General features: G+C 40.8%; 1 protein-coding gene across 3 annotated transcripts; it reads right to left on the bottom strand.

Moving 5' to 3' along the window:
- Positions 1 to 4,883: 4,883 nt before the first annotated feature.
- Positions 4,884 to 21,169, bottom strand: SFPQ (splicing factor proline and glutamine rich). Of its 3 annotated transcripts, XM_023633664.2 has the most exons (13): positions 20,219 to 21,169; positions 19,306 to 19,494; positions 18,665 to 18,966; positions 18,471 to 18,566; positions 17,491 to 17,687; positions 17,310 to 17,394; positions 16,848 to 16,965; positions 16,177 to 16,225; positions 15,975 to 16,096; positions 10,375 to 13,545; positions 7,202 to 7,249; positions 6,200 to 6,283; positions 4,884 to 4,975 (listed from the first exon to the last, which is right to left on the bottom strand). In XM_023633664.2, the coding sequence occupies exons 1-10, from the start codon at positions 21,047 to 21,049 to the stop codon at positions 13,408 to 13,410; spliced, it is 2,127 nt and encodes a 708-aa protein (XP_023489432.1). In that variant the 5' UTR covers positions 21,050 to 21,169; the 3' UTR covers positions 4,884 to 4,975; positions 6,200 to 6,283; positions 7,202 to 7,249; positions 10,375 to 13,407. The 3 variants fall into 3 exon arrangements, with proteins under 3 accessions (XP_023489432.1, XP_023489426.1, XP_023489437.1); XM_023633658.2 differs by having other exon boundaries at positions 7,202 to 13,545; XM_023633669.2 differs by lacking the exon at positions 10,375 to 13,545.
- Between the last annotated feature and the right edge of the window lie 1,714 nt (positions 21,170 to 22,883).

Here is a 22,883-nt window from a genome sequence, read left to right as displayed (position 1 = left end):
CAAATAAATAAAATTAGAAATGAAACAGGAGAAATGGCAATGGATACCACAGAAATACAAAGGATTATAAGAGAATACTATGAAAAACTATATGCCAACAAATTGCACAATCTAAAAGAAATGGATAAATTCTTAGACTCATACAACCTCCCAAAACTGAACAAGAAGAAAAGAAGAATTTGAATAGACCAATCACAAGTAAAGAGACTGAAACAGTAATAAAAAACCTCCCCAAAAATAAAAGTCCGGAACCAGATGGATTCTCTGGAGAATTCTAACAAACATTCAAAGAACATTTAATACCTATCCTTCTCAAACTATTCCAAAAAAATGAGGAAAACGGAACACTTCCTAACATATTCTACGAGGCCAACATCACCCTGATACCAAAGCCAGACAAGGACAACACAAGGAAAATTACAGGCCAATATCACTGATGAACATAGATGCAAAAATCCTCAAGAACATATTGGCAAACCAAATACAGCAATATATTAAAAGGGTCATACACCTGATCAAGTGGGATTTATACCAGGGACACAAGAATGGCTTAACATCCACAAATCAATCAATGTGATACACCACATTAACAACATGAGGAATAAAAACCACATGATCATCTCAACAGATGCAGAGAAAGCATTTGACAGGACTCAACAGCCATTTATGATAAAAAAAACTCTCAATAAAATGGGTATAGAAGGAAAGTGCCTCAACATAAAGGCCATATATGACAAACCCACAGCCAACATCATACTCAACAGGGAGAAACCAAAAGCCATCCCTCTGAGAACAGGAACAAGGGTGCCCACTCTCACCACTCTTATTCAACATAGTATTGGAAGTTCTGGCCAGAGCAATTAGGCAAGAAAAGGACATAAAAGGAGTCCAGGGGGCTGGCCACATGGCCGAGTGGTTAAGTTCCTGCACTCTGCTGCAGTGGCCCAGGGTTTCGCCGGTTTGGATCCTGGGCACGGACATGACACCACTTGTCAGGCCATGCTGAGGCAGCGTCCTACATGCCACAACTAGAAGGACCCACAACTAAGAATACACAACTATGTACCAGGGGGCTTTGGGGAGAAAAAGGAAAAAAATAAAATCTTTAAAAGAAAAAAAACAGGAGTCCAAATAGACAATGAAGAAGTAAAACTCTCACTGTTTGCGGATGACATGATTTTATATATAGAAAACCCTAAATAATCCATTGGAAAACTATTAGAAATAAGCAACAACTACAGCAAAATTGCAGGGTACAAAATCAACTTAGAAAAATCAGTTACATGTCTATCCTCTAATAATGAACTAACAGAAAGAGAACTCAAGAGTACAATCCCATTTACAATCGCAACAAAAAGAATAAAATATCTAGGAATAAATTTAACCAAGGAGATGAAAGACCTATTCATCAAAACTAGGGGCCGGCCCCGTGGCCGAGTGGTTAAGTTAACACGCTCCGCTTCGGTGGTCCAGGGTTTCACTGGTTTGGATCCTGAGTGCAGACATGGCACCACTCATCAGGCCATGCTGAGGTGGCATCCCACATAGCACAACTATACTAAGATATCACCTTACATCTGTTAGAATGGCTATCGTCACCAAGACAAAGAAATCAACGTTGGAGAGGATGTGGAGAAAAGGGAACCCTCATACACTGCTGGTGGGAATGCAAACTCGTGCAGTCACTATGGAAAACAGTATGCAGATTTCTCAAAAAAATTAAAAATAGAAATCCCATACGACCTAGGTATCCCACTACTGGGTATTTATCCAAAGAACTTGAAATCAACAACTCAAAGAGACTTATGCACCCCTATGTTCATTGCAGCATTATACGGTATAGCCAAGAAGTGGAGGCAACCCAAGTGCCCATTGACTGATGATTGGATAAAGATGTGATATGTATATACAATGGAATACTACTCAGCCATAAAAAAAAAGACAAAATCATCCCATTTGCAACATGGATGGTCCTTGAGGGAATTATGTTAAGCCAAATAAGCTAGACAGAGAAAGACAAATACTATATGATTTCACTCATACGTGGAAGATAAACTAATACAGGGCCAAAGAGAACAGCTCAGTGGGTTACAAGAAGGGAAGGGGTTTCGGAGGTGGGCACAAGGGGTGAAGGGGCATATTTATATGGTGACTGACAAATAATAATGTACAACTGAAATTTCATGTTATAAACCTATTATCTCAAAAGAAAAGTTTGAGATGTAATTCACGTACAATTCATCCAAAGTATACAATTTAATGTTTTTTAGTATATTCAGCTATGTGCATCTGTCACCAGTAATTTAGAATGTTTTCATTACCCCAAAAACAAACGCTGTGTCCTTTAGCAGTCACGCCCCTATTCTCCATTACTCTCCCCTTCCTCAACACCCTCCCCCCTAGTCCTAGGCAACCACTAATCTACTTTGTAGTTTTCCCTGTTCTGGCCATTGCATAGACATAGAATCATATGTGGTCTTTTGTGACTGGCTTCACTTAGCAAGTTTTCAAGCTTCATCTATGTTGTAGCATGTACCACTACTTCATTCCTTCTCATGGCTAATATTCCACTGTATGGATATGCCACAATTGATCATCAGTTGATAAGCATGTTTCTACATTTTGACTACTATGAGTAATGCTATAAACATTCATGTACAAATTTTTGTGTGTACTTTTCTTTCAGGCATTAGAATTGCTAGGTTGTATGGTAACTGAGGAACAGCTAGACTGTTTTCCAAGATGGCTGCACCATTTTACATTCCCACCCGTAGAGCATGAGTGTTTCAATTTCTCCACTTTTTTTTTCCTTAGATTGGCACTTGAGCTAACAACTGTTGCCAATGGTTTCTTCTCCTCCTCCTCCTCCCCAAGGCCCCCCAGTACATAGCTGTGTATTCCAGTTGTGCCTCTGGTTGTGTGCCATGTGAGACACCATCTCAGCATGGCCTGATGAGCAGTGCCATGTCAGCACCCAGGATCCAAACCAGCAAATCCCTGGGCCACCAAAGCAGAGCACGCGAACATAACTGCTTGGCCATGGGGCCGGCCCCTCTACGTTCCTTAATGGCTTCTTCCAAGGCTCCCAATCCCTTCAGTACTAACGATCTCTTGCCAATCTTCCCCTTCAGACTCCATGGTTTGAAGGCTTACCAAAATTAACTTCTCTATTCTTTGCTATCAAACCTAAAACTGCATATCAGATCTTTGGATTACATGCTGTAATTAGGTCAAAAATTCTCTACTTGTTGCCTGTGAATCCTAATGACTGCCTATATATTTGAAAATACCACGTACTCCCTCGTGCCAGAGACTATGCTAAACGCTTTACGTACATCATCTTTTATCCTAATGACCCAATGAAAAAGGTAGGATGTTCACTTTATCAACGAGCAAATTGCAATTTAGGTAACTTGCCAGAGAAGCCAGCTGGGCAAATTGCAGAACACTCGCACTCCAGTGATTAAGACCCCATTATGCCCCTAACCACTATATTACATTGCAGTTTGTGCCTTGAGATCCATAAAGCTTCAGACGCTAATTTGGCAATCAGAAAGGAGTAACAGAGAAGTTGAACCACAACAGATTCAGAACAGATTCTTGATTTGGGATGGCTGGGCTCTCTGGCTCTTTGAAGACACGCCAACCATGGATAAGCAGAATGACTACAGAGCATGAGAAAACCAGCAGGATTACGGCCTCTTCCCTGGTACTGACTATACATGCACAGCTTTTCAAATCAAATTTCATGGGACCAGTGAGTATTGTGACTTTCAACTTTCCTTTGTGAGTATTTTAACTAATTGTGAGCAAACTGCTCTGAATTCCAAGTCTCTCCTGCTTAATCACAGCAAGCTAATAAAACAGCACTTTCTGAAATTCTACAGTATTAGTAATGAGGCCCAAACACCAAAGCCCACAGATAGACACAGCAACAGGATTTTTTTTTGGTGAGGAAGATTGCCTCTGAACTAACACCTGTGTCACAATCTTCCTCCATTTTGTATATGGGATGCCACATAGCATGGCTTTGATGAGCAGCGTGTAGATCTGTGCCCAGGATCTGAACCCACAATCCCTAGGCTGCTGAAACAGTGCACAAACTTAATCACTATACCACCAGACTGGCCCCCAGAATTACGTTTTAAACATACACACACATAACCCTGAACAAATGCTTAAGTGGTGTCAAAGAGCTCTTCAACTGACTACCTGTCAAGTTTAATTTAGTATCAGAGCTACAAGAGTGAAGGGGGTAAGATTTTACTTCCAATTTTCTTTATAAAGCAGATTATACAGTTAATTCCTGCACTTTTCCCTACATTTATAGATTGTTCTGAATATCTACCCAGATTACACTGCACATAACATTCAACTTTATTTTAGCTTAAAGAAATTGCTAGTTGGGGTAACCAAAATATGGTCATTATTTGGCAAGACATAATCCTGTCTGTGCTTTGTGAAGTGATGTATGACTACCGTGTAACCATCATCTGATAATTCATTTATAATACACAAAACTGGGATATAAAATGCTATTATGCCCAAAATCCATCAAGGAGCACTGTAGTTAAGAATTACCAAATGAGTCACATGATAACTTTAGGAGTAAGATCCATACGGAGTGATAGCCCTCAATATTTTAAAATTGCCACTAAGTGAGGTTAGTAGACAGTAAAGGACCATCAAAGTGATTAGTAATTAAGAAGTTGAAGTAGCTCTGCCAAGAAGGCCTCAAGAAAGAGTCCTGAATTAATCTGTTCTTCGTCTACCGTATGAACATCTTTTTTTGTCACCTAGAAACAAGTTGATGAAATAAGGAAAATTCTAGAAATCAAAGAGTCCTACTTAAAAATAAAACCAAAACAAATAAAAGAACAATCTGATTTTTAAATGTCTTTATTAACAACAATTAGGTTGTTCATTCCTCTTTGCCATCTTCCTCACTGGTTTTCTGGACACAGTTCACCTGATCCTGCCAATTAAAGGAAAAACAATTACTCCAAAAGACATAAGAATCCGAGTTACCAAGTTCTCAAACATAGATCAGTTAGCACTAAACAAGCAAACTTCTTAACACCAAAGAAAAATTAATCAAAGACTGTGGTATTAACAGTATTTAGTGATACTATATTAAGGCTTCTGTAATCATTAAAATAAAAGATTATCTTAACACCGGATGTCGCCCAGCCAGCTGATTAAATATAACTTCTGTTTTCTACAAGAAATTTTAGTAGCAACCAGACTCTTAGAAGGCAGATCTCCAACATTCAAGATAGTCCATTAATGGGCACCCTCCCTCTCCCCAGGTATAAGCTATAGCCCTAAATTATATGTTATCCCTATTTCTAACCTTAAAGTACTCTCCCTTTCTGTTTAAATTCCAAACTGTGATTATTACAGCCCTTTAAACCTGAGTGATACCTATCTATACATGCAATTCATATCAGATGAAAGGACAATAAGCTACTATCCACAAGCCACCTCTTTTTGTCAAACAGTTTTATTGGAAGACAGCCAGGTCCATTTGTTTGCACAGTGTCTGCTTTCCAACTAGAACAGCAAAGTTGAGTTACCCTTTAAAATTGTCAATGATTCTAGTAGATAATCATTTATTATTTTGTTCTCCATCTATTTTCAACTACAGGTGACCCCACCATATAATTATTTGGATGAAAAAAAGAACTTCAAATTTTCCAAACCCTCCTCTGCATAGTGCTAAGGACAGAGTAAATATATATACATATTTTTATTGAAAACCCAAGTCCCTGTTTTTCTGAGGCTTAAGCGAAACCAACAGACAAGGTTTACAACCTCGAAAGGTTGTCAAAATGAAAGTATTTAAGTACAGTCACATATCACTTAACAACAGGGATACATTCTGAGAAATCATCAGTTAGGTGAATTTGTCACTCTGCGAACATCAGAGAGTGTACTTACACAAACCTACATGGTATAGCCTACTACACACCTAGGTTATATGGTACTAATCCTCTATCACCATTGGATATCTAGTCCATCACTGACCAAAACATATTGTTATGTGGCACATGACTGTACTATAAAAGCAATGTATTTCCGACTAGGAAGTTTTAATGTAGAAGAAACTAAAATGAGATATTCACACACAAGTAGTTATTATTGTACCACCCAAGCATCCTTCTGAAAGCAGTTTATAGGTAAGAATCACTCAACTTACCTAGACAATTCCTCAGTCTAACAGCTTGTGGCTTTCCTTCTTGGTTGGCTCATGCTGTGTTATGCCTTGAGAACAAATATCCACCTATCATTAAAAACATAATGATTTTATTAAAATAACATGCTCAACATATTACATTTTTATTAACTTTTAGTGTGCACATTTTATTCTGTCATCAACGAGAGAGACACTTTTTGGCACAAGTTTGGGTTCCAATCAGTGGTTTTTGGTTTTTTTTGTTTTTGTTATGTTATTGCTTAAAAAAGATCTGGCCCACACACCAAGGTTATATCCTATCAATTTCCTTCCCATGTCCTTACGGAATATTTCCTCCTGTCAACAACTAGGTAGTTGTTCCTCTATTGTTTACTGGATAAGTAAAAAAGAATCTTAAGGGGATTTCGAACGGGTGCAAAGTTAAAGTACCAAAAATATGGTATTTCTCCACTAATTCAAGCTTTTTCTAATCTTCTATGATTGTTTTCTCTACATAACCACGCGTCTTTTTAAAATTCTTCTATTGTTTGACATTTTTGTAACAAATATTCCCCACCTTCTCTCTTTCCAACTGTCACACACACACTCACATGCACACACCTATTTTCAAAAACAAAAACACTGGGATATTATCTTAAAAAAAACAAGCATTTTAAAAAATCAAACACATTTCACCCCACATAGCAAAATCTATTTAACCATTAAAGAGAAATCAAACCCGGGGCTGGCCCCGTGGCCGAGTGGTTAAGTTCGCGCGCTCCGCTGCAGGCAGCCCAGTGTTTCGTTGGTTTGAATCCTGGGCGCGGACATGGCACTGCTCGTCAAGCCACGCTGGGGCGGCGTCCCACATGCCACAACTAGAAGGACCCACAATGAAGAATATACAACTATGTACCGGGGGGCTTTGGGGAGAAAAAGGAAAAAAATAAAATCGAAAAAAAAAAAAAAAAAGAGAGAAGTCAAACCCAAAGTCTTCTACAGGTTAAAATTTCAAAGGAAACTTACTTGAAGTGAATAAGCACTCCAGTGTCAGCCAACATCAATCATTCTTACCTAAAGAATAATAAGAAAAAGTTAATATAAAAGACAAGGGTATAAAAGTTTGAAAATGCTAGTTAACTTCAAAATTTAAAGAGTAAAATTCCAGAGACAAAGATTAAGGGGCAAGTTACAGCATAAAAAAATAGGAAGAAACTTCATGGGGGGGAAAAAATCTAAAATTATTCCTATGTAAAGTAGTAAAGCAGACACCTGAATTAGAATGAAAACTGTATCTTCTTTAAAATACAGCAGCCTAACTTCTCTTTTCACCAGTCTGAGCACAGTGAAGTTTGACTGCAACCCAAAATATACTATCCCTTATGTGAAGGTATGTGACAACGTTTACCTTACCAAATGAGTTTGAACATCGGCTCTTTTCATATGAAAGTACATACCCTGCTCCCCATTCAAGTATGTCTTCCATTCTCAGGTGGACTGACCACCTTCAGCAGTCCTCCTCCAAGAGTGCCCTCCCCATCCCACAGAACCCAACAATGCAGTTGTTACCCTGCAATCCTATATATTTGCCTCGTTCTTTCCCTCTAAGTCCTGACTGAGTTTTAAGTTAGGGCAGGGAAGCTAAGCCTTATTGGGACAGCAAGGAACCTGAGTTTTTCTGAGGGAGAAGACATGCACCTTCACTATATACGCCTGGCAGGGCCACAGTGCACAAAAACCAGAAAGATCAGCCTTAATTCAAGTTCCAGGTTTTCATTCCTCCCTGATAATCAGTTACTGCCAAGGGTGTTAGGAAATAGAGTTCCCTGTTGCACATGTACCATCCATAAGGGATACTATATCGTTTTGCATTCTTCCCCCATTCTCCAGATTATCCTATTCTGCATCCAGCCCCCTTTTCTCCCTCCGAATAAAATGTTTTCAGCACTGGTGTTCAAAAGCAACGTTTTTATGGTTGATGGATTACCAACAACTCTGCGATTTCCACAGTTGAGTCTTAAAAATTGCCAATCATTATCTAGCAGCAATGACAGATGATTAGGAGCAGTCAAATCCTCTGAATTCTTTCCCTAATAGGCAGCCATTTGAGAACTGCACTAGCTGACAGAGCACTGAAACATTATCAGCTAAAGCCAACCAAATAAAGGCCCAGAACAAACATCCTGGCTCCTAAAACCTACCCAAAATCATTAAGGGAAAGGCAGTAAATGCAGGACTGTGGATCATGTCACTGCAGCTGACAATGATTAACAATAGGAGACATGCAACCCCCATTAAAGTGAAAAGTCCAAAACTAGTCACACGCATCTCTTTATTGGGGAAAAGTTGAGACTATTTTGCATTCTTTGCAGGTTTTGCAACCTTGTGTGAAGAGCACCCATTGCATTTCTTTCATCTTTCAGAAAGCACCGGTATCTGTTCCAAGGGCCTAACAGTACGAAAATGCATTCTGGCATCACACCTCTGAACTTCAGACCACTGTCATTAAAAAGAATAATTTTGGTTTATAACAAGACAAGACTATGAAATACAATGCAGGCACCTTAGTATAGTGTTATTACTGAAACCCATTTATCCCCAGCTTTTTGAATGAGTGTTTTTAAGACCCTCTGCACTAAGATTCACAAATTACAGCTACATACAAATCAAAACTAGCAAGAATTGACTTAAGTCACAGGTTTCTCATTCGAAAGTGCAAAAGCCTATTCATCTCGAAATAAGCAGAATGAAGCAAAATTAACCCCCCACCCCAAAGATATTCCCCAAAGTCCATATATTGTAACAAGTACATTCTCTCAAAGTTGTTGACCGTTAGGAAATAAACCTGAGCTTTTATTTCTAAACAATCGCTAAATCACGGTAGCATGTGTTGGCCACCGATTTAACAGATTATGCCACAGGAAAACGCAATCAGGGCTGTATGCCAATTTAGTGACACTCCTGTCACTAACATTGAGCATTATGTTTGATCTGCATTGTATTATTAATATAGACAGCTAAACTAGTCACCATTTGTTCTTTCATCTGGCAGGAGAGTCCAGTTACTTGCTTGAATGAACTACATATTCAAGTACAAATCTGTCCCCATCTTGTGAATCGCTTGCCAAGAGCAAGCCATTTTTCTTGATACAATGGAAGAAACTGCTCAAAGTCATGAAGAGTTTTCACCAGGATTTATGCAGAGTAAACCAAATTTCCAATTACAGAGCAGAAAGGATTATATGTGAAAAGCTGTTTCTCATGCATGCTAGCTAAAAACCAGTTCAAAAACCAAAGTTGAATTGAGGTCTGGAACAACTGTCGATGCAAAAACTAAGTCCTAAGCAACAAAGGAAGGGGCTTTTGAGACTCATTTTTTTGGTAATTGAACATTTTGGATTATAACATCACATCCCTAAAGCTAAGGGAACCAAATTCAAAAAGCTACTCTGAAGATTTGCAGTTATCCTACAGAATACGACGAGGTCTTATGATTGGGAAATGATTCCCAACATGTATTCACTCAACTGTAGGCAAGTCAACGTGCCACACCACTTTCCCCCAGGTTTAGAGTATAGACATATTTAGACAAGTCACATAACTTGAACTATTCACATTAGATTCCCATCTAAGCCCAAGTTAGTAACAAAGATTTTCCCATGGAGACCATTTTTTAAAAAATTTTAAATCACATTACAAAAAAACTGTACTTTTAGTCTTCATTCCCTCAACTTGCAGAATAATTACCAAGATTGCATTCTGAAATTGTTGGCATTGGTGACCTATGGGCAGGTCAGTTTGCTACAACAGAGACTAATTATCACATGCTATACAGTCCGTGTCAAGATGCTAAAAGCACTCTACTTCCCCAGTATGGTTTGGTTCCCTCTCCCCCACACTGCTGATGTATTCCACATTATCTTCAGTTACAATGCAACTAAAGAAAACCACACAACTGGAATCATATACCAAAGAACCAAGTTTGCACTTTTTATCTGAGAACTGCAACAGCACTGGATTCTGCCTGACAAATTACAGCTCTAAACCCAAACCCACACGGTTCTGACATAAGCTAGCTTTACCGTACAAGTGTTAGGTGCTGCACTGTAATCTCATCGTCAGAAGTGTGATGTCAGAATGACCACGGAATAAAAGTACATAGCAAGTCACCAAGTTAGATTATATTGCTTGTTACCTACCTGTATGCAGTCGGCAATGAGAATCTTGGAGCAAGCAGGAATACTACATCCGGGTCCTAATGTCCATTGCCATTTGCGGTACTACGTTCCTCACAGTTACGCACTGCAGAAATGCTGGCTAAACGCAGTTATGTAGCAGGCCACTACTTTAATAGTGCACAATTGCAGTCCAAGACACCAGAAAACATTCCGCCACAACTTAGTGGCTTGCCCAAGAAAAGCCAAGTACCTAAATTTTTATCTGCCATAATATGCCACTTAGAAAAATTGCACAGGCGTAACATTACAATTTCCCAAATTATGATGTTTATATTAGTGGTATAATACATCTATAAAGAGTGGTGGGGTTTATAGTACTTCTAACTTAGGAGTTTAGTGTTCTACGCAAAGAGGATTATGGTTTCACTAAATAATGTGAGCCAATGGCTTCAGCCTATGAGATACCTATAAAATACACTGGGGTCTCTTAGAGAATGTAGTTTTTAAAGATTAGGAGTTAATAAGCTTAACAAGAATCATTATTCCTCTTAAAACAGAATTATGAGAGAAAGTGAAGAAGAGGAAATGGGGGCAGGTGGTTTCTTTAAATGAGAAAAATGGCTAAAATACTTCGTAAGTACTACCTTCCCCTTCCCACCCCAAGTTTCATATCAGCTTTTAGGAAACTACTTTTTAAGATGATTTAAATTCACATTAGGCTAAAAACTATCATATACATTGCAAGACTTATTGAAAGTCTATTTGAGTAGCTTACAACCCTTGGCACACTGCTGTTTCAGTGATGAAAGTCAAAACTTAGTTGAAACTAAGCAACATTATTTGCTAAACAATGTTTAGCAATTCTACAGCCCAAAGTAAGGCTATCAAAACCACAACTTTCAGGAGATTATCCATTAGCATCCTTCACCACTCTTCAAAGGTACAGTACTACCAAAAGCTTATTTTAGGGGTCTGTGCCAGCATCCCTTATAAAGAAAGGCATGTAATCTGAAAAATAAACTGAAACATTAATTTTATAGGCAGATTTTCCCATTTCCCCACCAGCCCCCACCCACACACATTCAAGTTCACCCTTTGTGGGTGTCCCATGAACACCCCTTATTTTCTTATCATTAGCGGAGTCCCTACCATACAATTCAATCAAATTGTAACGGACTCCTTTCAAATCAAGACCCTTGTTTCCGTACAGAAAAATCTCATACATATCACCAATAAATAACCTGGAACACAACTTCCTCATTGATAGAATTATGGTAGAGCTACCCATTTCCAAGTGTCTTGGTGAATAGTAATAATGAACATTTTCTAATGCGATTCTCTCCCTTAATTAGCACACCATGTACCTGTCAGTCACACAACCAGAATTGGGTGGCATGCCTTTATACTCCACTAGTGTTTTAGTATTATCCGGTTGCCTATGCAGAAAGTACTCAATTGTTTCAACAATAGGGTTCCCTTTGTACTCAGGCACAATACTAAACTTCAGCATTTTAACAAGGATTTGATTTAGAATTTTACTTTTGCCAATTAGCACCAAGAACAGAGGTAAAAAGGAGGAAGACACATTCCATAGTAAGAGTTCTATAATGTACAAATTTGAATGGAAACATAACTAAGAACAAAGCCAAACCATTCAATTACTTTACCTACTTTTAAGGTTCCCCTGCTAACATATATATACTGAGAAACCAGGTTCCCATTGTACTAACAGACAACAGTAACAACCTACTTTTAATATTTAGTCAAAATGTCTCTTATTCTAATGGAAGGAGAGTCAATGAGGTTGACAATATACTGACAACACCATCGAAACACTCCAAAGCTTCATGGTGGGAAGAAGGGATATTTGTACTGTGTAGCATAAGCAACTCTCTCCAGATTTAGTGCTACATCAAAAGGAAACTATGGAAAAACAGGTTAACAAATATTTTACAATAAGAATGGTTATCTGCAACCCTAAGTTAACAGTCACCACTAACTCTTAGAAAAGAGAACAGATTTTTATAGTCCTACATATTTTGCCCAACAGAAGTAGCACAAGGAGATGTAAAAGTTACAGAGTACAAATGTATGTAGAGCTAAGCCTACTTTATGGTCACTACACTTCTTACTTTCAAGTTGAATTTTTCAGACTAAACCCCACCTTTATAATCACTTGAAGTAATACATGAAAAGACTTCATGTTTAACAATCTTTAATTCAAATGTGAAAGTTCATTACAAGCCATTTGTAGGGCTTGGGCTTGTTCTTTAAAAATAAGAATGGAGGAATGCAACAAAATGATCTTTCCACTTTTTCTTCAGAAACTTTCAAGGAAAGGATAGATCATAGTGCCATAAAAGATCCATTTAGTCATACCCACTTTCTCCCCCTACCAATAGTCTTACACCCATTCCATAATCTTAATACACATTCCTGAATGAAGATTTACAGTTCAGCTTTGCTTACATAACCATTTAAATACTTAGCACCAACTTGCTTCCTATAATGCCAAACAAATCAAATCATCAAACTACTTCAATATGCATCTCTTCTCTTTAAAACAAGGGGGTAGTTATTTGTAGAAAGTAGTACTTAGCCTACAAATACATTTCCCAGAAATGGCATATGCCATTCAAAGGCCTAGACACTCTCATGCTTTCAAAGTGGAATACCTAGCCTAATGTGCATAGAAGCATGAATGGCAAAAGTTGAAGATCAATATCATAACTATTTTTTTCTATTTATTTGAAGCACAGTAAAAAAAAAAATTGGTACACTTTGGAAATTCAGTGGCACAAGGTACACTGCCATAACTTGAGGGACATTATACAGTTTAAAAAAAAAGGAAATAAAAAGGAAAAAAAATTCCTGTTTCAAACACTGCATTACATAATTTTACCTGCCCAAACAGACCATTTACAAATATTAGGTCAATAAACTGCTAACATCCATAAAAAGGTAGCTTTCTTACTAAAATGCAAGAATTTAAAAGATTGGTATCTAAACAAGAAAAGACAAAAACAAACTGGAATGAAAGCCTAGATATCACATCTAAAATCGGGGTTTTTTGTTTGGGCCTTCATACTCTTCTCTCCCTCTACCATATCCTGCTGGAGTTCCAGGCCCCATTCCTCTAGGACCCTGTCCACCCACAGGTCCCGCACCTCCCTGCCCAAAGCGCTCAGTACGCTATTGAAACAGTAATTAACAGTTCATTATATGTAGTTGATGTCCATGTGTGTTAAGTAAATATTTTAGAAGGTTCCGTAGTCAACGTTCGTCGATACAATCACCAATGAGTCGATCCACAGGTACCGGGAACATAGAAAGGAAAAAAGGGTAATTTGAAAATTAGTTTACGATAATACATGCCTTGTGGTATGTTCCCACTTGAGCCATTCTCATACACCTGTTTCAAAGAATAGATCTTCCCTGTAGTGCTAAAAAATTTAAGAATTAGTGCAGATGTGAAAACCCATTCCAAAATGAGTTTTAAGAAATTTCACATCAGATTAACCCACTGGAAAGCTTGCAAACTTCTCACTTTGAAGATCTGAACAGGAAATTTAATTTCCAAGTAAGCCTGCCAAGCCCAACCAGACAGATTCAATTCACTCAGTCAAGTGACAAAGACCTACTCACCAGTTAGTGGCATGTGCTGCATAAGAAACCTTGTGCTTTTCAAGATCTTAAGACACATCTGCTAAGTTGCACAAATCTTAAAAGGTTCAAAGTTTTAATAAAATGCTACCAGACTACAAAAAGAAAAAGCATAAAAGACTAATAGATTTAGTCACTTAACCGGCACAATAACTTGATTAAAAAACATGTGCTGCCACATTCTCACAGGTATACCACCTTCAGAGCCATCACTATATAACCAGACAATTATGTTCACAGTACTATTCTGTATTATTGCAAATGGACTGAATATACAGCCCACCCCATAAGAGCCCAACTTCGCCTTTAGGTCTTAGAAAAATCCACTGATACTTTGTTATGATTCTGTTTTGGGTATCTCCCAAATAGCATTAACACCAAGCTTTAGTGACTGCAATAAAGCAGGACTTCATTATTCCATCTAGTTTTAGGTAATTCTAGTCTTAGAAACCTATGCACCCAAACAGAAGAATCCTACAGATATGCAAGCACAGCATCCTGAACTGTCTTCCAAACTCCATTTAAAACAGATCAGTTACTGAGAGAATTACTCAAAAAAAAAAAAAAAAAAAAAAAAACAAAACTAAAACGGCCACCAGAGTTTAATTGTTCCCATAATTTCAACATGTTTCCTACAAACTACTATAAGGCCACTTGAAAGGACTAAATCTCAATCCTTTAAGTTATTTTGCAAACTCTTACAAGTTTTATGATTTTAGCACACTGTACTGAGTATTTCAAAAAGTTAAAAAGGAAAATCTAGGGGTCTCACAATTGTGTTATTGTAACATCTGAAAACCCAGGAGCTACCTGTTCTTGGAATATAGAACCTTAACTGTGGGAACACATCAAATTAGATTTTACAAATTTGATATATACCTACTATCTGCCTTTTAGGAAGGATATAAACCATAATGTTACCCCAATTTTTTAAAAATTCAATTTCAAAAAAACTCACAGCACTACATTTAACCCAACCAGCTATTTACGACTCTAATTCTCAAAAAGTCTTAAGTAGATTTTAAATAGATGAGGCCCCATACTAACTACTTATGTTCCCATTTGTAGAATGTATCTAGTGAACTACACGCTGCAGCTTCCCTCCTTTGCCAAAAGCCCGTAGGTGAACCAATCCGATTCAATCGCTTGTGAAAATGCACTCTTCTCTAAACCCACCTCTAAAGCCAATATTCATTTCCCCTAAGGATTTTTAAAGCACTAATACAGCCACTCAGACCAATTCACTTGGTTGGTCTAAAGCATCCTGACAGGCTATCTGTACAGCTACAGTATGATAGCACCAAGATGGTTCAGATCAAATGCACACAACTAGTATGCTTAAAATTACCACTGATTTTTGCTACCCTGTAGCAAAATAGAGATGTCAGTTTATTTTAGATGGTGTACCTATGAACAGGCCCAACAGGTGGGAAAACGACGAGTCAAAACACTAAACAATTCCCTTTTCATCATGGGTAGAAGCCACACCAAATATAGGTCAAAGTCCTATACATCACTAAAACATGTCTAAAGCTACAAACTACAAGCCTGATTCACACTTATGGCAAATACCAACATAACGAATGACAGTTTGCCATTTGATTACTCTCACTTGGATGTAGAATAATCAGGTACCTTATCTATCATTTAGAATTTGGATTTGCCATGCGCTAGAGTGCAAAAGTACACAAGCAATATAACAGAAAGCACCTAAGTCTACTTATTGCCAAAGATAACTCCAACATACTACTAACAGCATTGACTTCTTGTTGGCAACCGTAATGTCTAGGTTACCATACACTGAGTTCTTCTATGTTGCCAAAGTATTCCTCAATAGGATTTACATGATAGGGGAACTAAAAGAGGTCCAGTCACCTACTTTAAAAAAAAAAAAAAACACACACATAAGTTGTGAAAATGAGAATTTCCTTGGTACTACGTCTCACAGGATACATTACCATGTCACTTCCCATCATGGAACCACTCATGGTTGCTGGTGGAACTCCAGGATTAGCTTCATAACCTATGCCACCACCACCACCTAGAGGTGGAAATTTCTGGCCTCCTGAACCATAGGGATCTAGGAAACAAAAATGCTGGTTACGACTCAACCAAAACACTGCTCTCTAATGGTACTGATAATTTGATTTTCATGCTTACCTCCCATGTTCATTGCTCCTCCACCACCCATTCTCATGTCTCTCTCTCTCTGAAAAAAAAAAATCTCTTTCACACATCTGTACTATACCCACAACAAGTATTCTTGAGAACAGAAATTTCCAAAACATAAAAAAAAATTTTAACTTTTAAAAGAAGACCAAGTCAACTTCAAAATCAACATTCTGAAACTAGTTATTAAGATTCAATTATCAGAAGATCTATAAAGCTTCTTCCCAACCAATGAAATCTTTTGGCCCAACTAAGAAGATAAAATTCAACGCATATCAGTCATCAAAAGTAATACAATTGTTTACAGAAAAAATAAAAAGCCTGGCCCGGTGGCGTAGTAGTTAAGTTTGCATGCTCGGCTTCGGTGGCCCAGGGTTCACAGGTTCGGATCTCGGGCGTGGACCTACACACATCAAGCCGTACTGTGGCGGTGTCCCACATATAAAATAGAGGAAGATTGGCACAGATGTTAGCTCAGGGACAATCTTCCTCAAGCAAAAAGAAGATTAGCAACACATGTTAGCTCAGGGCCAGTCTTCCTCACACACACACACAAATTAGCTATAATGCAAAATGTTCTACTTAACTGAGTAACATTTCGTTCTAGGTACCTACAAGTTTTATAGACAACTCCAATTAGATCACAACAGAAGTATACTTACTGGATCCATGTAGCCCATCCGGCTATAACTTTCCTCTCTTTGGCGTCTCATTTGTTCTTCCATCTCACGCTGACGAATCATCATCTCTTCTTCCCTTCTACGTCGTTCCTCCTCTTGCCTGGAAATATTCATCAAGCATATAAACCTGAGTGTTATCCCCATCTTTTATAATTCAATTTGTAGAAAGCTAGTAGTTCCCCTAAAAGCTTTACAAAGTCTAGGTTAGAGCAAACACACACAAAGGTCTGGAAAGTGAGTCTAAGAGAATAGCCCTAGAGGCATTCTGGCAGAGAAAATAAGCAATATTAATGAAATTCTTACAGTCTATTCCAATTTAAGAGTTAGACCACTGACACGGTATCTAACCTCTTTGAACGCATCTGACTCACCTGCAAAATTTAGGTACAGCTTTCCTCTAAATGTTAATGCAGAACCAAAAACCTTAGTTCAACAAAATTTTACCTCAATTGCATTTCTTTACGTTTCTGCATTTCTTGATTGTGAAGTTCTTCCATGCGTCTTAATTCTTCCTGGCGTCTCATCAGATCTGAACATTGGAAAATTTTGTTTTGAATTCACATTAATGAATTTCAAGTAAGTTAAAAAAGCAATTGGTCCTATCACAAAGGATTTTTTTTTTTACCTTGACGCAAAAGATTTGCCTGATGCTCATGATAGGCATCTTCCATTTCACTTTCCAGTTTGTCTTTTGCATCTTTCATGTTTTTTTCAACTTGTTCCCTTTGCTGTTTTTCCATTTCATCCAGGGACTTCCAGCGCTGAGAATATTCGTACTCAAATGTGCCATGCTGGGCAAAACGAGGAGGAGTTTCTCTCTCTCTGACAATATTTAAACGTGAATCAATTTGTGGATGCACACAAAAAAATACTATTTGATTCCCCTAAAAACACTGGCCTTTCCCCTGGCCCTATCACCTGTAAGGAATATCAAAAGCCCAAGAACACCCTGGTTCACATAAAATATCTTCACACGACACACAATACATGCCCCAGAATGATACAGTAACAGAGTACGGGCACTGGAAAGAAATCCTCCTTTTTCCATTTCCTAATTCTATTTGCTCTAGCCAAAACCTAGTCAAGAAATACATTTTCCCATTCTTTTTTTTTTTTTTTTTTTTAAAGATTTCGTCTTTTCCTTTTTCTCCCCAAAGCCTCCCGGTACATAGTTGTGTATTTTCAGTTGTGGGTCCTTCTAGTTGTGGCATGCGGGACGCCGCCTCAGCGTGGTTGGATGAGCAGTGTCATGTCCGCGCCCAGGATTCGAACCAATGAAACACTGGACCGCCTGCAGCGGAGCGCGCAAACTTAACCACTCGGCCACGAGGCCAGCCCCACATTTTCCCATTCTCAAAATACGAAGACACCGACACATCATGCAGTTGTTCTAAGGACAAAATAAGACTGCATGTGAAACATACCTACCTCAGAAACAAACATCAGACATTTAACTGCTTCAAAACCTCTAACTTTCTGAGCCTGAGGTTTTTATTAAGCACATCCATTTAGAAGAATTTTGCATATTTTAAGCACATTTGAAAAATTCCTAGAACAAGTTACCATTTACACTTAAAAACTGCCCCAAAGTTTAATCAATCTTACTTTTGATACATTGGATTCTTCTGTGCAAGTTTTTCAGGAAGACCATCTTCATCATCTAATTGTTCGAGTGGTTCCACAATGACTGGACGAGGAGTTCTAATAACAAAAATAGCGCCATCTTAACTCTGTTCCACTTGCAACTTCCTCATACAAATTAATGAAGAGAAATTATTGGAATAATCACAAGAACTTACGTTGTCAGTAGGAAAACGCCTTCACTGCACCTTTCAAATGCTTTTCTTGCTGCTGGTTTAGAAGCAAATTCAACAATGCCTTTCCCTGTAGACCTTCCACGATCATCCACAATTACTACAGCCCTTTCAATAGGACCAAACTGGCTAAAGGCTTCTTCCAACAGTTCATTGGAAACGTAAGGTGAAAGATTTCGAACAGAAAGGGCAGCGGCATGTGTGGCAAAGCGAACCCGAAGCTGTCTACCTCTCATGGGGGTATCGTCAAGTTCAGCTTTGGCAATTTCAGCCAATGCTCTAGACTCCTGAAAGTATCAGACACACTCACGTTAATGATCTCAAAATTGGCTAATGCCCGCTCTGAAACTGCCACAAGCCTAATTCCCACTCCTATTCTTCCTGCGGCTCAGGTCAAGTGGCTTCAGGCAGCCCTCCCTGACACCATTCAGGGCAGGCAATTAAAAGCTTTGCCCACTCCCCTCCTTTCTTAGATACCCACAATTATACACTGACCAGCAACTGCATCTTTTCTCAAAAATAATAAAAATTCTGAAAACCCACTTATTTTTGTTGGTTTAAAAACCAGTATGTAGTAGCAAAAAAAAAAAAAAGACATTTTTAATTCTACATAAAATCAAACTCACAAGCTTAATAAATCCGAATCCTTTGCCTTTGTTGATAAAAACTTCTCCTGGTTCTCCATATTTAGCAAATAGTCTTTTGAATTCATCCTCCGTGATATCAGCGGGTAGATTCCCAACAAACAACCGACAGCGCTGAGTGTACGTTTTCTCTCCAGGCCTCCTCAAGAGAGACAAGTTGGCTTTAAACCCCTGATGAAAAAGGATGGGAATTTCAGACACCAGCGACCTCTGCAAGTAGGAAAACCCAGCAATAATTTTCGCTTTTCCCGAACTGGCTAAGTTATCGGGTTGCTCCCCTGTTCCGTTTCAAGTCAAAATCAGGGCTCTACTACATTTGCGGAATTTCCAATATGATCGCCAATATAATCCTAACACCAAAAAACCCAAATAATCCAGGATACTCTTGAGAACAGACACACAGACCTCTCTACACAGCAACCTGTGTGTCAGCCACCTCGTCAGCCGTATATGCTGAGCGTCCCCGACAAATCTAAATCTCGGCAGACAAAACTTAAAATGATAATCGAGCCTTAAATGAGAAAAGACAACGACCAAAATCCCGCTGTCACCGGGACGACTTGCGCCTGCGCCGCTGAGACCGGAACTCTCCCATCTCCGCCTCTCTCACGCCCTGCTGCACTCGTTCCCCGGGACCCGCTAGCTCTAACAGGCCGCATCACAGCCTCCCAGCGCCTCCTTCCTCCGCCCCGCCCCTCGGTCCCCAGGCAGGCGGGACGCCAGGCCGGGGCGACCAGAGGCCCCACGCCGGCCCCCTCCCCGGCAGCCGGCCCCGCCCCCTGCCGCCCGCGCAGGCGTCCTTTCCGGTGCCCGACAAAATGGAGGCCGCGGAGGGGAAGGAGGAGGGGGCCGCCGCCATCTTAGGGAAGCCGACGCGTCCTCCGGAGACACTCACCTCCGAGTCGGAGATCTTCTCCTCGCTGCGGCCGCCGGGCCCGCCGGGCGGGGGCCCTTGGTGGTGCTGCTGGTGGTAGGGCGGGTGGTGCTGCCGGCCCCCGCGGGGCTCCCCGCCGCCCCGGTGCGGCGGCTTGGGGTGGCCGCCAGGAGTGCTTAGGCCCGGACCCCCGCCGGGCTTCGGCCCGCCTGGCATTTTGCCGCCTTTCGGGCCGCCGGGGCCGGGGCCCTGCTTAGGCCCTGGGACTGGGCCCCCTGCGGGAGGCGGCGGCGGGCCCCCGGCCTGAGGGGGGGTGGTGGGGACCCCGCTGCTTGGCGGCGCGGGCGGGGGCGCGCCAGGGGGCGCCGAGGTGACAGCGGGCGGCGGGGTCGGCGTGGGGCCCGGTCCCGGGGGGGCCCCCGAGGTCGGGGGAGTGGCGGGCGGCGCCGCGCCGGAGGCCGGCGGAGCGCTGCCGACCCCGGGAGCCGGGCCGGGTCCCTGAGGAACGACAGGCTTGGACGAGTCCGGGGGCGGCGGCGGCTGCTGATGCGGCGGCTGATGCGGCGGCTGATGCGGTTGCTGGTGAGGCGGCGGCTGAAGCGGCGGCGGCTGCTGTGGGGGCGGCTGCTGAGGCGGCGGCTGCTGCTGCTGTTGGTGCGGAGGCGGTGGCGGGATCGGGGGCTTGGGGCCACCCTGGCCCGGCCCGGGACCCATGGGTCCGCGGTTCTGATTGAGGCCCATGCCGGGCGGCGGGGAGCGGAAGTCGTGGAGGCCGCCGCGGCCGCCGCCGCCTCCTCGCCGGTGGAAGCCGCCGCCACCACCGCCGCGACTCCGGAACCGATCCCGAGACATGTCTGTGACCAAGGGGCGGTCGAGGCAGAAGCGGAGAAGGCGCTCAGGAAACGTGGATGCCACCTTGCTTCGCACAAGATGGCGGATGACACAGGCGGCGCGCCGCCTTTGTCCTCTTCTTATATAGGCCGGCTGGCGTGGCCCCGCCTACTTCTCGATCGTAGCTCCAGTAGCCAATTGCAAGTACGGTACCTGATGACACTAAGTTACAAAGCGATAATCTTTCCTATTGGCTCCCGATTAAGAGGCGGGAGGCCTGGAGTGGCTGAAGTTTCCAGTCGGCCAATGAGCGAAAAGGAGTTGGCTGTAGGCCACTGTGATTTGCTGGGAGAAATTTGAATGCGTTCTCTGGAGGAATTTTCCCGTGAAAGCAAATAGCCAGGACCCTATCAGCTCCTGGGGGGAGATGTTAGAGGGCCCTTTTGTTTCTTGATTGCCCCTAGGAGCAGTCTGCGGGTGTCCTTTCCCAGAAAGAACAGAGATTCCCCGGTTCAAAAGCATAAATTAAGTGCCTACTATCTACCTTGTACTAGGCCAATGAAGTTAGAGAAATAAGATCTTACCGATTTCACACACACAATCTTACTGATTTCCTTTTGGAATACAGGTTTCTTTTAGCAGTATAAACTTCGCGATATGTTCAAGTGAATGCACTCTTTGTACAAAAGGAATAGAGGCCTTGATTTTGTGTGTGTATATAGACTAACAATTTACAAACACAAATCACAGGAGGAATATAACATTTTTCTTAATTCCACTATCACTCAACACTTTATGAATAGATTAAGATACTTCAAAATTACGATATTAAAATATGTATATGAAATCAACCAATGGGCATCGTCCTTTCTGCTTCGAAATCTGCAACTTCTTTAAAGTGCACTAGCAATATTCCTTAATACCCCTCCTAGTTACTGTCATCTGTGGACCTTTTGGTGGATCATTCCTCCCTCAGTTAATATTAGCTCATGGCTCATTGTCTTCCTTTCCAGCTCTACTTCTGTTCATCCAACATCTTTGTGGATGACCACCCAATACTCTGTCAATTCTTTACCTGCTCACCGCCAACAATCTTCCATCCTACATCAACCATCCCCCGCCCCATCATGGTTATCCCTGTGTTTGTTATTGCCGGTAACCACACCATCTCTAAAATCTCTATTTCATCCCAACTGTGTGATCATAGTAACTCTGATTCTTTGACTTCATCAAAACCTCCAAACAATTAAGTGTATTACTTTTTCACTCTCTCTCACATTCTTATATTTATAACTTGTGTCACCCAGTTTAGATGTTATGATTGCCTACAAATACGTACTACTCTTGTTTTTCTCTTTCTCCATTATACTCACCTGATAAAACCCCAATTCTAATTGGACCCAACAATTCACCTTCTAAAGAAAACAAGTTAAAATGAGGACTGAGGCTTTCACTTTAAATTCTTGACCACAAGCCTCAAAAGGGCATTAGACTTTTCTGGCAATCTTACTGAATTTCCCTAGTAAGTTCACTTTCCCACTTCCAGAGGTAGGGTATTTCATGCTTTCTCTGTTCAAAGCCTACACCTTTTTTTTCTCACTCCACCATAACTAATGACTTCTCATATTTCTTTGAGAAAATGAAAATTATCATCAAAAAAATCATCAGAAAGGAACATTCTCATCCAACTGGCACGCCACAAGCCTTCTTACATTTGTACCCATCTTCTCTTGTCTTCCTTCCTGATACTATGAAAGACGTGTCTTTGCCCCGTCAAAGGGCAAACCCCCCTAGTGCTATGCATCCCACCCCCTCATGCATTCTCAAAGGGTTTTCCTTGCTGTATCATCAGTTG

This window comes from Equus caballus, chromosome 2, assembly GCF_041296265.1.
Source record: "Equus caballus isolate H_3958 breed thoroughbred chromosome 2, TB-T2T, whole genome shotgun sequence".
NCBI classification, from domain to species: Eukaryota; Metazoa; Chordata; class Mammalia; order Perissodactyla; family Equidae; genus Equus; species Equus caballus.
This window is presented reverse-complemented; position numbering and strand designations above follow the sequence as displayed.